We start from the raw sequence: 14,346 nt of genomic DNA, 5'->3' as shown, positions 1-14,346 counted from the left end.
TCAGCAGTGGTGCAGCGCCGCTGCTGAATGCATATAAGGGAAACACTGCTATCTACAGAGCCCAACATGGTATCAGTACGTATCAGTGATGCTATCAGACGACTTTAAACTGTTAAAACAGTAATCCAGAACCATTTTATTGCACTGTAAAAGAAAATGTATTGCACTATTGGTCTATTCTATCGTACTCTTTTTATTGTTGTCTATTTTTTTTTTTTTTTTTTTTTTTTAAACTGAATCAAACCATAAATAAGGTGGCCTGTTGGGATATTAGATCCTAATGTGAAAAACTGATTTTATGTCTGCACTTTATGTGCTAATTTTATGCCTGTCTTTTTTCTGTTGTGAAGCACTTTGAGCTGCAATTCCTGTATGAAAGGTGCTATACAAATAAAGTTGTATTATTATTATTATCAGGTTATGGTATATGCAAACTGTCAAAAACACCATCATCTATTCATCTATGCGTGAGCTGGGACATCACCTTGAATGTGCAGACAGCCACGCTGAAAATTGATAACCTCTTCAAGGCAAACGCAGATAGGGCCCCCCACCTTTAACATACCCATGTTAATCATGTCACACAGATCACACGGTTGGTGTTAAGAGGACAATGTGAGGGAATGTGTAGCATGGTCCGTACTGGGAACCGCAACACATATAACATACACAGTGTGTCTGCACTTCATAAAACCACCCTACAAACCCATGCCTAAACATTGTGTTCTGTAACAGGTGTATCCAAGCATGCAAAGACCCACACATACCCCAGAGCCTGCGGGGGGCAGAAAAACAACACACACACACCTTGTTCTTTCTGGGAGCGGGCGTTGGCATCTTTGGTGCGGGTGCACCGCTGGGTGACTTATTTGCGTCCGTCTCGGTCACGTGCGCCTCCTGTGGACAGAGATGAGACAAAAGGGAACATTTCTATTTACATTCTTTCCATGCGGCGCGCCCCCCTAGGGAGCTACCGTAGCCAGCTGAATAGCACCCAGGCTCCAATTGCTCTCTGATTCTAGTCATTGTAACTGGAGCCTTGTGGAAATATGTCAAATATCATTTGCAGAGCAGATGGGAGATACCGTGATTAGGGATGCACCGATCCGATATTGGTATCGGTATCGGCCGCCGATATCAGTAAAATAGCTGGATCGGGTATCGGTAAAAAAAAATATATATATAGGCCTATCGTATTTTTTTTTTATAATAAATAAAATAAGAAATAACCATTCAGTACATTTATATCTATGTGTTAATTTGTTACATTTAGTTTCACTAAGTTAGGAAAGTAATGTTTTAAGTCAAGCCTTGCACAAAATAATGATCCCAGTCTCTTCCACACAGTGACAGTGAGGCATACAGTTTATTAATTGAATGAATGAAGTTTATTTTCTGTCTTTATTTACAACAAATCAAAAACACACTTATGATCCTTTACAATTCTTAAGAAAATATATATTTTAATAAAAAAAAAAAAAAACATGAATTAAATTAATTTGTTTGTACTTTTGGGGGGGGGGGGGGATTTGGACAATGGGTATCGGATCGGTATCGGTATTGGCCGATACCCAAACCCAGGTATCGGTATCGGGACTGAAAAAGTCGGATCGGTGCATCCCTAACCGTGATGTGATTCAGATATTGTCCCTGTGGTCCAAATCAGCCAGGCCAAAGCAGATATTACACATCATGCATAAACAATACAATGCATGATACATACAAACATAAACAATAAACTAGAGCACCCCGGGGACAAACTGGAACTCAGACGGTTTGGTTTTGGTACAGAGGGACTCGACAGTGATGAGAAATACCTTTGTGTTGTGTGGTGGTGTGTTGTGTGGTGTGTTGTGTGTTGTGTGATGTGTGTTGTGTGTGGTGTGTTATGTGGTGGTGTGTTGTGTGTTGTGTTGTGTTGTGTCGTGTGTTGTAAATGGCTGCAATTATATAGCGCTTTTATCCTCACATTTCTACCCATTCACTCACACATTCATACACCGATGGCGGAGGCAACCCTGCAAGGTGCCAACCTGCTCATCGGGAGCAATTAGGGGTTAAGTGTCGACACGCTGCCCGGGAGGAGCGGGAATCGAACCGGGAATCTCCGGATAACCAGACGACTGCGTGTTCCGGGATCGTAGGCATGACCCTATGGGCCTGACGTGAACACGGCAGCGTTGGCGTTGTCTAGTGTGATGTAGAAGTCTTCCTAGTGTGCCCTTAACTGGCTTGATGTTCTCCCATCACTCAGCCATCCGTTTAGCCACTGATGCACCTTTTCCCACCCACCATTGTGAACTGTACAAACTGACCCTCCACACCAGGCGACTTCAGCATTGGCTTCTACTCGTCTACAATAAATCGACTAGGGAAAGACACCTTAATACCTCTCAGCCTCCTGCACCTTTCCCATCACAACTACCACTTGATGAGGTCCAGCGATCTCATCACTCATCATCTATTCCCAAGGCCCACACTGTCTTTGGCCAGAATTCCTTTAGTTTTGCTGCAGCAAATGACTGGAACTCTCTCCAAAACTCCCAACCAGTCACTGGTTGTTCCACCCGTATAGGGATTTATCATTGGGAAAATGGATTATCGGCTATTGTAACAATTCTGCCGCATGGAAATTGAAAAGCTTTCCAGTTTTGCATAAAATGAGTTCCCTTCTATCACTAACATTATTTTTTAAGCATTTTTGGTTGAAATAAAATTTGGCGTTTTTTTTTTATGATTAATTGTGAATATTTTTATGTTGAGCTAATAGCTTGTGGATGAATAAGCACAGAAATGTACACCATGGTTCAAATTCATAATTTACCATCCCTAGCCAGCTCTATTTGTCTATGGAGAAGTTCCCCTTCTTTGCAGGGCTATAACTTTTTAAATTCTATTGCTAAATTGCCATTATTATGGCCCATTCAATGTCCTATATCCATTGTTCAGGGTGTAGCAACGATATACTTTTTCATTCACATATTCATACTAAAATATGGTCTAAAGTATAAGTATGTTTTTATCGTTTTCTGCAGCTTTCTCCAGAACTTGATTTATAGCTCCAAATGCATTATATTGATGATCAAATACAGTTTGGTAGCGATCGTTGCCAGATGAAAAATTTCAACTGGACGTGGTTCTAGAAGTTACTACGTATCATCTGATATTGACCGGATGGGCGAGGGGGCGTTTATAATTCCGTGGGCAACGTTATACCATTCGTCTAGTGTGGGTCATATGGTCATCAGAGCAGTTTATATGGAATACGTTAGAAAATAACGCTGGATCTTACCGTATGTTCCTCGCGCCGTCGGGGGATGCGCGTGGAGTAGACATTTTTAGATTATGGGATGTTGATCCTGATGAACCATTTCCAGGTTGTATAATACTATATACGTCCAAATAACGTTGTTTATTGAGTTAGGGCGAGCGATTGATTATCCAGTGTGTTGAGATGGGGTCCGGCTACCGATCGCGAGTACCCGGACGGATTATGGATGAGCACTTCCTGTTTGGCGCGCCCCTCCCTCTTGGCCGATCTGCCGATCGGCCACCGGATGGCGCTCTTTAACCGTTAGACAGTTGAGTGGAGCTCACCAGTACGCGTGTTGCTTTATGACAGGTCATGAGTGCAAGAATGTGACAATTTGACCATGTGACCGCGGCAACGCGGGAGAGCGGCAGTGCGGAAATAGGCTGTCTCTAAGACAAACTCTAACCTTAACCAGATCCTTAACAGCGCCTAAACTTAACCGTTCTAACCTTAACCAACTCCGAAACAATGCCTAACCTTAACCTTAACCTTAACCATGCCTAACCTTAACCATAGAAAGAATATTGCCATTCTCTTTGACAAACTCTAACCTTAACCAGCTCCTTAACAGCGCCTAAACTTAACCGTTCTAACCTTAACCAACTCCGAAACAATGCCTAACCTTAACCTTAACCTTAACCATGCCTAACCTTAACCGGCGAAAGAATACACGTAAAAAAAAAATCACGTTAAAAAAAAAAAATTCATGGGATTCGAACTCGTCAACAACGAACCGCAGGACCGCGGACCGCTGCTATGCCAGGTGAGCTGAAGCGCCGAATGAAAATCATGGCGGATTCCTGCGGCGGTTACCTAATTCCGCCCTAATTCCGCTCGCGCTCTGCCGCTCCGCTCGCTCTGCCGCTCTGCTCTGCGGTTGCCGCGCCTGCCGCGGGGCATGGCGCAGCCAATCAGGGAAAACGCGGAAGCAAAAGCAGCACTCATGACATGTCATTAAGCAATAGGCCACCAGTACATCTCATGTCTCCGGAGGAGAAATATGATTTCGATCACAGATTTTTGAATTATTGATATCAAAGACGAGTTACGGCGTCTTCGGAAGAATGAGCATGGCTAGGAATGACGTCTAAACACGTCATCGGCGATTAAAGTGTTAATGCTTTAAAGATTTATTTTTTTAGCGTTTATCGCTTTTTACTACTGGGCAGTCCAGTAGAGAGAGAGAGAGAGGAGGAACGGGAGACAGAGTGGGGGGAAGACATTCGGCAAATATCGACGGGTCCGGGAATCGAACCCGGGTCGGCCGTGCCGCGACTCAGTGCCTTATGTGGTTCGCCACTGGGGCGCCCGATGCTTTATTTGTTTTAAACAGGACGATTTAGAAATGGGCAATGGGGAAATGCATTGGGTTGGACAGAGGGTGGAACACGAAAAAAGGCAATGACGTAACCACTACACCTCCCTATAGTGCATGTACTATTGAAATAACCATGGCTTGCTCAATTTCCAACCGTTTGGTTTGTTAAAAAACGTCAGATATGTTTCAAGTTTCAAGTTTCAAGTTTCTTTAATAGTTGTCATACAGAAGTACAGAATACTTTTGTACAAAATGCTTCTTACTGTTGCGCTCCAGAGACTGTGCATGACAAGATAAGTATGAAATAAAAACATAGTAAAAATAGTAAAAATTAGAAGTAAAAAAAGAGGTCACAGTGTTCAGTTTAGACATATGTACAGTGTTCGTAGACGTAGTTACCATACAATATACAATACTGTGCAGTGTGCTAATATACAATACTATATAGTGCAAGGCATAAATGGACGAGGTGCAGTTTAGGTACAATTCACAGTAGGTGTACGAGTTGTAGTGCAAATCCTTTATCAATAAATATAAAGTGTAAGTGTGTTTGTGTGATCTAAAGTGTGGAGAGTGGGTGCTGCAGTGTGTTGTTTGTTTGAGTGAGTGTGTGCGTGTGGGTGTGTGTGCTGTGTGCATTTGATGGTTGTTGCATAGTGATTATTGTTCGTTTAGCGATTATTGTTCGTTTAGCAGCCTGATGGCCTGGGGATAGAAGCTCCTTCTGAGTCTTTCTGTGCTCGCCATACTGTGCTCGTAGTTATCATACTGCATACTTATAATATACTTTCATATGAATTTTTTTTTTTAATTATACAAATTCTTCCAAGCGATTTCAGCGAGTTAAGAGTATTTTTGTTTGTGCAGATCACTCACCTTAAAGAAGCAGTCCACTGAAGCAAGATGGCCGCCGGTGAACTAGGCGGGAGACTCCGCCTTGCGCCATCTAGTCTTAGTTTATATATATCTATGGTAGACATTGCTCCAAGTTCAAGCAAAATGATGATGGAGGGAAAATGAGCAAAGGGGTCCCTTGACCTCAAGATATCTTGAATGAAAACGGGCTCATTGGAAGTCTCAAGTCTCCCCCTTACACCCAGGCCCAATTTAACCCTTTCACTGCTGCACTACCAAACGGTTAACCCTTTCACTGCGACAATACAGAAGGTTAACCCTTTCACTGCCACACAACAGCAGGTTAACCTTTTCACTACAGAAGGTTAACCCTTTACTATCACACTACAGACGGTTAACCAGTTATATTTCGTATATAGCATCGCGTCCCGCTCTGAGCCTTACGAGATACTCTATATCTCCTGTGATACCTAATGTATCTCCCACGAACAAAAACACATGCACCCCACCTGTATGGGGCCCCGCCCCTTATGGTGGTACCACCCATATAATCATGACTCTGGTCATGAAACACCCTTCCTCTATTTTCGTCCCAGCGTACTGGATGCTATGCACCATGCGAGCTAGCGGAATGAAAAGATTAAGGAAGATTAATAATGTTGAGGGCTTACCGGAGGATTGTGTTTCCCTGGATTCTCCGGAGCTTGTTTCGACGACGCGGACCTATGCTGGTGGTTCCTCGGCTGACGGCGACGGACCGAGGGGCAGCGTACAAGGTTTGGCTATCGGGTCGGCTTGTACAAAGGTGAGGTCTGTGTCAGTAGGCGTCAATGTCGGTGTTGGTCGTGCTGTGGAGTATGTTTCGGCACCAGGGCCGGGGCGGCGATCGTTCCGCTGTAGTGGGCGATGTCTTGGCGATCCTGGAACATGCTGTTGACGCTAATGCTATTGCTACTGCTAATGCTAATGCTACTGCTGCTTCTTCTGCTAACGCTGATGTTGACGCTGGAATGTCTAATAATCCCCGCCGCGGGATTCCGCTTTTCCCTCCTCTTGCCGCCTTCATTGATGAAGGTCAGTCGGTGGTGGGTGTGGGGGGGTTCGCTGAGCTCTATTTACCTTTTTTGCGGGTGAAGGGGCTGACGACGGGGTGCAGCCCGGGGGTACCTTGGCTAAGTAGCCAGGTAGCTTCTTTTTTGTGCCCAGGCGGGGATGAACGACGTTCCGCCCGGCCGTTGCTTGATAGCATGTCGGCTCGGAGGGTGGCAGTATGGACGAATGAGTGGTATACTGCTGCAGGATGGCATTTAGCGGCGGCCAGTGTTGTGGCTCAGCTGGCTACTTTCCTATCCAAGATGGCGTCGGGTTGTAGGTCTTTGAGTCCAACCGACACTATGAACGTGATTCATGTTTGTGGTGTTATAGAGATCTTGACTCAGTCGCAAGCTATAACTGCGGGGAGGATTCGGATGCTATCGACTTTGGTTGTTAGGCATCTTTGGTTGGAGCAGTCTCCTCTTGGGGAAGAGGATAGGTTTTCTCTCCTCACGACTCCTTTTTCCACAGATAGTCTTTTTGGGCGTTCTGTGGAGGCGCAGGCGGTTTTTGATTCGGGTCCTACACCGCCTCACGCTGTGCAGCCAGGGGTGGGAGCACGGTCTCGTCAACGACTGTGGCGAGATCCTCGACAGGCGGCCATGTTTCCCCCGCCAGTGGTGCCCTGGTTGGAGAATCGACAGGGTTTCGCAAGGCCGACAGTCTTGGCGGCCGAGGGATCGGCCATTTTGGGTGATTTCGGGGTTGGTAAACCACCCCGTCGTCATTTTGCCGCGAGCAGCCCGCTCCCCGTTCAGTCCTCTCTCTGGTATCCCCAGAAGCGGGGCTTTGAGCGTTCTCCTTTGGCTGCGGGCCGCGAACCTTCTTTGAAGCGTATGCGGCCCCATTCTTCACTTCTCATGGAGACAGGGGCTGACACCCAGTTGATGGCTGAGCCTGGGTCTGTCCGTGAGAATGTTCCGTCGTCGCGTGGTTCCTACACCGCAGGTTGTGGGTGGGTGGAACCTGGTGTTGCAGCTGCCACTAGCTCCAGTGGTCAGCAGGGGGACTCGGTGCCTCTTCTGTTGAATGCTCAGCAGGGGTTACCCCGGCTTCGCCCTCGCCAGGCGGGGTATCGCGCTGTTGCCTCCCACTCCCGTCAAACCGGCAGTGGTCTGCAAAGGAGAGGCTGGCGTGATTTGAGTGGTAGCAATATCACTGCAGGGCTTCGGCGTGTGGGAGCCCATGGGGTCCTCAGGCCTTGCGTGTCTGGCTGCGGAACGGCTCCTCAGCGTGTGCTGGAGGGGTGTTCAGGGGGTGAGTGTGTGTCCACAAGTTTGATGACCGCTCCTCCCGTATCAAACCGGCCCTTTCTGTCGGGGTCCCCCCTTGGGTGCTTTGCACGACGGGGGGGACCGGGCCAATTATCTGCTGTTCCTTGCGGCCCAGCGTCAGTTGACGGCGGGGGCGCTGTGGGATTATATTCACATATGGCGACGGGAATGTCCCTTGAATCGGTGGATGAGGAGAACGTTAGAGGCGGGGCTGGTTTTGCAGTTTGCGCGGCCCCATCCTCCGTTCTCAGGTTTGGTGCCGACCCTATTGTTAGGGTCGGGCGCGGTGACAGCCCTGGCCGACGAGATTCAATCTCTGTTGGCGAAGCAGGCCGTCGTTGTGGTCCCGAGAGAGGACGCAATGTCAGGCGTCTACTCCCGTTATTTTCTGGTGCCCAAGAAAACTGGGGGGGTCAGACCTATACTGAATCTGTCCATGTTCAATCGGTTGATTGTAGTGAGACCATTCAGGATGTTGACCGTCCGACTCCTTCTGCTTGCTGTCAGGAGGGGGGACTGGTTCACCTCCATAGACCTGAAGGATGCGTATTTTCACATACCCATTTTCCCTCCTCACAGGAAGTTCCTACGGTTCCTGTTTCAGGGCGTAGCGTACGAGTACCACGGAATGCCGTTCGGTTATTCTCTGGCTCCCCGCACATTCACCAAGTGCGTGGCGGCTGCTCTGGGGCCTTTACGTCCTCGGGGGATACGAGTTCTGTTCTATCTCGACGACATTCTGCTCCTCAGCCGTTCAGAGGAGGTTGCCAGGTCTCATACTCGACTGGTGGTGGAATTCCTCACCAGCCTGGGTTTTGCTGTGAATTGGAAGAAGAGTACCCCTCTTCCCAGTCAACAGGTGGAGTACTTGGGCTTGACATTGAGGTCGAAGCCCATGCTTGCGACCCTCTCGGAGCAGCGTCGGGGGGATCTCCGTCACGCGCTCGGGGGTTTCCGTCTGGGTGGGACGGTTACGGCGCTGCAGGTGATGCGTCTGCTGGGCCTTATGTCGGCGGCCCACACGGTGGTTCCTCTTGGCCTCCTCCTTATGAGGCGGATACAGAGGTGGTTTCTCTCTTTGAGAATAGATCCGGTGTGGGGCAAAGGGAGACGGTTGACGGTTCCTTTGTCGATATGGGGGGATCTCGCCCACTGGGGGAGGCTGGGTATCCTCTCCGCTGGGGTCCCCATGGGCAGCAGTGGCTCCCACGTCACGGTTTTCACCGACGCCTCTCTCACAGGTTGGGGAGGGGCGTTTCGGACCCACGCAGTGGGGGGCAGCTGGACGGGTCATGCCGACCCAGCTGTCCTGCATATCAATGTGTTGGAGTTGAAGGCGGTCCTCCTGGTCCTCAAACGGCTCGGCCACCTGGTGGTAGGCAGGCATGTTTTGATCAGGACGGACAATGTGACGGCGGCGGCATATATCAACAGGCAGGGTGGGACTCGTTCCGCCCGCCTGCTCCGGGTGGCGCGCGAACTGTTGCTATGGGCATCCCGCAGGCTGCGCAGTCTGCGGGCGCTCCACGTTCCTGGTACGGAAAATGTGGCGGCGGATATAATGTCTCGGGGCGGTCCTCGTCGCGACGAGTGGGAACTCCGCCCCGACATAGTCAGACAGATCTGGGATCGGTTCGGGGAGGCCTCGGTAGATCTGTTTGCGTGCCGACGTTCTCACAAGTGCCCCTTGTGGTTCTCGCTCAGTCGAGCGGATCATCCCCCCTTGGGGGTGGATGCCTTCTCGACCTTTCCGTGGCCGCCCGGTCTTCTGTACGCCTTCCCTCCTGTACAGCTGTTGAGTCAGCTGTTGGAGCGGATACGGAGGGAGCGCAGGACGGTGATCCTGGTCGCGCCGGACCGGGGCACGTCAGTGTGGTTCCCGGTCTTAATCCAGCTTCTGGTCGCTCCTCCTTGGGTCATTCCGTGGTCAGCGACGGCCCTCTCGCAGCACAACGGTGTGCTTGTCCAGCCTCCGGTGTTGGGTCAACGCCTGGTGGTGTGGCTGGTGGGAGGGTGAGTCTGGAGAGGATGGATCCCGCAGTGGTTGATACCATCCGGTGTGCGCATGCTCCCTCCACTGTCGCGGTTTACGCGGGCAGGTGGCGTGCGTTCCAAGAATGGTGTAAGGGGGGGGGGCTGGGACCCAGTCTCCTGCCCCCTGGATGCTGTTCTGGGTTATCTCCAGTCTCTTCTTGATAGTCTGTCGGCTTCGACAGTGAGGGTATATGCAGCAGCTATATCCTCCTATCATGAGGGATTTGAGGGGGATGTCTTGTTCAGCCACCCTCTTGTGAAGCGTTTCCTGCTTGGCGCTCGACGCGTTAAGCCGGTGCAACGCTCCTTGGCTCCGACTTGGGATCTTCAATTGGTCCTCGGTCGGTTGTCCTTGGCCCCGTTTGAGCCGCTCGAGCAGGCGCCGTTGGGACGGCTGTCTTTCAAGACCGCGTTCCTACTGGCTGTCACTTCCGCTAAACGCGTGGGTGAGCTCTGTGCTCTCTCGGTACGTCCAGAGTGCCTGTCTTTTCGGACCGATTGCGGTGCCACTCTGCGACCTAATCCTGCTTTCGTGCCTAAGAATATCCGGAGTTCCTTCCGCTCCCGGGATATTGTGGTTCAGGCTTTTCGTCCTCCTCCTCACACTAGTGAGTTAGATGCGGGCCTTCACCTGTCATGTCCAGTCCGTGCTTTGGGGTTTTACCTCAGCCGTACTCAGGACTTCAGGGTTACCGACCAGCTTTTTGTCTGTTACGGTGGGGCTCGTGCTGGTAAGGCACTGTCGAAGCAGCGCCTGTCCCATTGGTTGTGCGAGGGTATTGCCCTCTGCTACACGTTGGCTGGGCAGGATCCCCCTGGGGGCGTCAGGGCGCACTCCACTCGTGGGGTGGCTGCCTCTGCCGCTCTCCTGGGTGGGGCCTCGGTGGAGGACATCTGTGCTGCAGCTTCATGGTCCTCACCGGGCCCCTTTGTAAGGTTTTACCTCATGGACATGACCGGGGGTTCTGTCTCCCAGGCGGTTCTGGGGTCTGTGGCCTTTCCTGCTTCCCGTCCTTTGGTCTGGTAGCAGGAGTGTATGGGTATGGGCCACAGTGTGTTGAGTCACACGTGGTTCCGCCTGTACGGTGTGTTCAAGGGGTTCTGGCTCCCTCTTGTTCGCATTCTGGTGGAGTTGACTGCGCCCCCCCTTCGTTAGGAAGGATGGGGTGACAGGGCTCCCCGCACCCCTTGATGTGGGCTTACGGGTCCTCAGGGGGTACATCTGTCGGGTCTCGCGCCCGCTCTTCCCCATTATCTCGTAAGGCTCAGAGCGGGACGCGATGCTATATACGAAATATAACGATAGGTTATGTAGATAACCTAGTTATATTAGTATTGGCTAAGCGTCCCGCTCTGCGCGCCCTGAGTTCCCTCTTGAGGGATCTTTTCCTGGGACGGGTTTTTGGCGAGGAAGGGTGTTTCATGACCAGAGTCATGATTATATGGGTGGTACCACCATAAGGGGCGGGGCCCCATACAGGTGGGGTGCATGTGTTTTTGTTCGTGGGAGATACATTAGGTATCACAGGAGATATAGAGTATCTCGTAAGGCTCAGAGCGGGACGCTTAGCCAATACTAATATAACTAGGTTATCTACATAACCTATCGTTAACTAGCCAGGCCCAATTTAAGCTAGTCCTCTGCAGATTTACTTAGGCGCAAACCATGCAGTTTATTTTTGGATGCAGTACAAATTATTTTCATTATTTATTAATTATTTTGTAATTTGTATACATCAAGTAATATATATGTATACAATAATTAAGTTTGTTTGACTGTAAAATATTCAGCCACCAGTACATATCTCCGATAACCAAATTTGAGGGATCCTTGCGAAAAAGGTTAATATAATGTGAATATCGGCGGATATACCGGTATCTGAATTATTTTGGTATTGGCCCTCAAAAGAAATCCAGTGTTGGTCAGGCTCTACCGTGTTAACTTAAGATCATTGGAATAGCACAATAGTACATTCTGTTTTAATTACAAAGCACTGTGAATACGTGTGTTCTGCTGTTTTGCTGTTTGTTCTCCGACGGCCTCGACAACAGGGCCCAGAATAGACTCAACAGGTTGGGAATGTGTCTCTGGTGGGCGACCCCATCTGCACCTCCACCTCCCTCCAGCCAATAGAAATAGTATTCAAACACCGTCATACACGCACCCCCCAGCGGCCCAAACACTGTCATACACGCACCCTGCGCCCCCCCCCCAGGCCAGAGCATGCCGACACCACGTTACAGTAAGAGAGAAGGGCTTGTGGGAGGAAGGTCAAATAACAGGCTCCCCCTCAGGACTGACTGGTACAGTATGTATGTATAGTTTGTCAAGTCAAGTGTGTGTGGGGGGGGGGGGGGAGTATGTTACTGATAGCTTGTGTGATTAAGAAATGATATGTGTGACGTGTGGTGTGCCCTTTTTTTTTGTCATTGTGGGACAGTCCCCACAAGTTAAAGGAGCCATTTTAGGGTTATGAGTTATGGTTAGGATATGGTTATGGATAGAGGTAAGGGGTTAGGGAATGAATGTAAGTCTATGGGATGTCCCCACAATGCATGAAAGCATGGCTGTGTGTGTGTGTGTGTGTGTGTGTGTGTGTGTGTGTGTGTGTGTGTGTGTGTGTGTGTGTGTGTGTGTGTGTGTAAGGTGATCCTGAGAAGAGTCATGTCTGGATGAGGGGTTCCCTGTAGGTCAGCAGTCTCTGGTGGAGGAGCCCCAGGGGCCCCCTATGAGAAGGACACATGTACACACATATACACAACATACACACACATGTACACATACACACACATGTACACACACGCACACATATGAAAAGCTCACCAACGAGATAAAATAGTGTTAACCCATTCTCCGCCGATGACGTGTTAACACGTCATTCTCCGCCATGCGTAATCTGCCAATGACGCCGTAAGGCGTCTTTGAGATCAATATTTCATATTTTCATCATGGTATTCATATTTCACCCACGGAGTCTTGGGTGATGCTGTGGGACTCGGCACAACTCTGCAACGCTTCAATACCGCCACCTGGTGGCCGATCGGCGAGTTGCCAAACAGGAAGTTGCCCAAACCGGAAGTGGTCTGTCCTAGGGCTGGGCGATATAACGATAACGATAAATATCGCGATATATTTTAATAATCGATATCGAATATCGAAATTTAAAAAAAATCGAAAAATCGTTTATTTTTTTATTTAATTTATTTATTTTTTAGTGACCTGCAACAGGGCAGTTTTAAAACCAGAGACAGTGGACAGACTTGTCTTTCTTGCCTGCAACTTAAAGTAATGGCTTTGCTTGTCCAAATGACAATACTGACCAAATTGAGATTTATTTTTCTCTTGTCCATTTATTTTGTTTGCTTTCTAATTTAAAATACAGTTTGAAACCGTCTGTACACAGTAGGCTATGTGTGCTAGACTCCAGTCACGAGTCACGGTGCACATGTGCGGTGGTTTGTCCACCAAAAAAGCGCCAAAAGATCGAAAATAAACTAGCAGAGCCAGAACTGTTCAACTCCCCTGGAGCCACAGCCAGCAGAGAAGCCGGTTTACTTTCGCTTTTAAACCAGCTGCAGCCTGAGAACTGGAGTGTGAGGGGATGTAACACTAAAGATGGCGGCAATGACAAAGAATTGCTGCAAAATAAACATACATCTGTTGTTAAAAAAAATAAATAAAAATAAATTAATACTTATAACAATTCGATAATTATCGATATCGAGAAATATGATAACATTATCATATCGTTATCGCGATATGATTTTTTTCCATATCGCCCAGCCCTAGTCCGTCCCCTATTTTCGTCCGGCCACTCGGTGATCGTCCCGGGGCTCAATATAGACACAGTCGATATGAATATTTGCCATAACTCAATAATCAACATGATTTGGACGTGTATTAGTAATATACAAACCGGAAATGGATCGCATCGATCAACATCCCATAATAGCGATCTTTTTGCTCCACTCTCATCACCCAACGCTACGAGGAGACTGGGGTGAGTTTCAGCATTTTTCTTTACCATTTTCGATACAAACTGCTCTGATCAATATATCACCCATACTACATGAATCATTTAACGTCGGTCATTGAATTATAAACGACCCCCCCCCCTCCGTTCACCCGCAGATGACCAGTCATGACGTTTAGGACCATGTACAGTTGACATTTTTAATATAACGTTGATCGGTATCAAACATTTGATGCATTTGATCATCTAATATATGCATTTAGGCCTATATCTCACGTTCTATGAAATACTGCAGAAAACGATAAAAACATATTTATACTCTAGACGGTATTTTAGTATGAATGTGTGAATGAAAAAGTAAAACGTTCCTACATCCTGAACGATAGATAATTGATGTTGAATGGGCCATAGTAATGTCAATTTAGCAATACAATTTAAAGTTATAGCCCTGCAAAGAAGGTGAACATCTCCATAGACAAATAG

At 48.4% G+C, this 14,346-nt stretch overlaps 1 protein-coding gene across 3 annotated transcripts in view; it reads right to left on the bottom strand.

Annotated features, from left to right (window-relative positions):
* fam13a (family with sequence similarity 13 member A) overlaps positions 1–14,346 on the bottom strand; it is a 259,712-nt gene that overhangs the window by 134,067 nt on the left and 111,299 nt on the right. For all 3 annotated transcript variants that reach the window (XM_084319360.1, XM_084319361.1, XM_084319362.1), the window contains exon 6: positions 808–897. In XM_084319360.1, the coding sequence (XP_084175486.1) occupies positions 808–897 (90 nt within the window). The remainder of the gene's footprint in view (positions 1–807; positions 898–14,346) is intronic.

The sequence above is a fragment of the Notolepis coatsorum genome (genome assembly GCF_963971535.1).
Source record: "Notolepis coatsorum genome assembly, chromosome: 7".
Classification (NCBI taxonomy): Eukaryota; Metazoa; Chordata; class Actinopteri; order Aulopiformes; family Paralepididae; genus Notolepis; species Notolepis coatsorum.
Note: the sequence above shows the minus strand (reverse complement) of the source record. Positions and strands in the feature narration are given on the sequence as shown.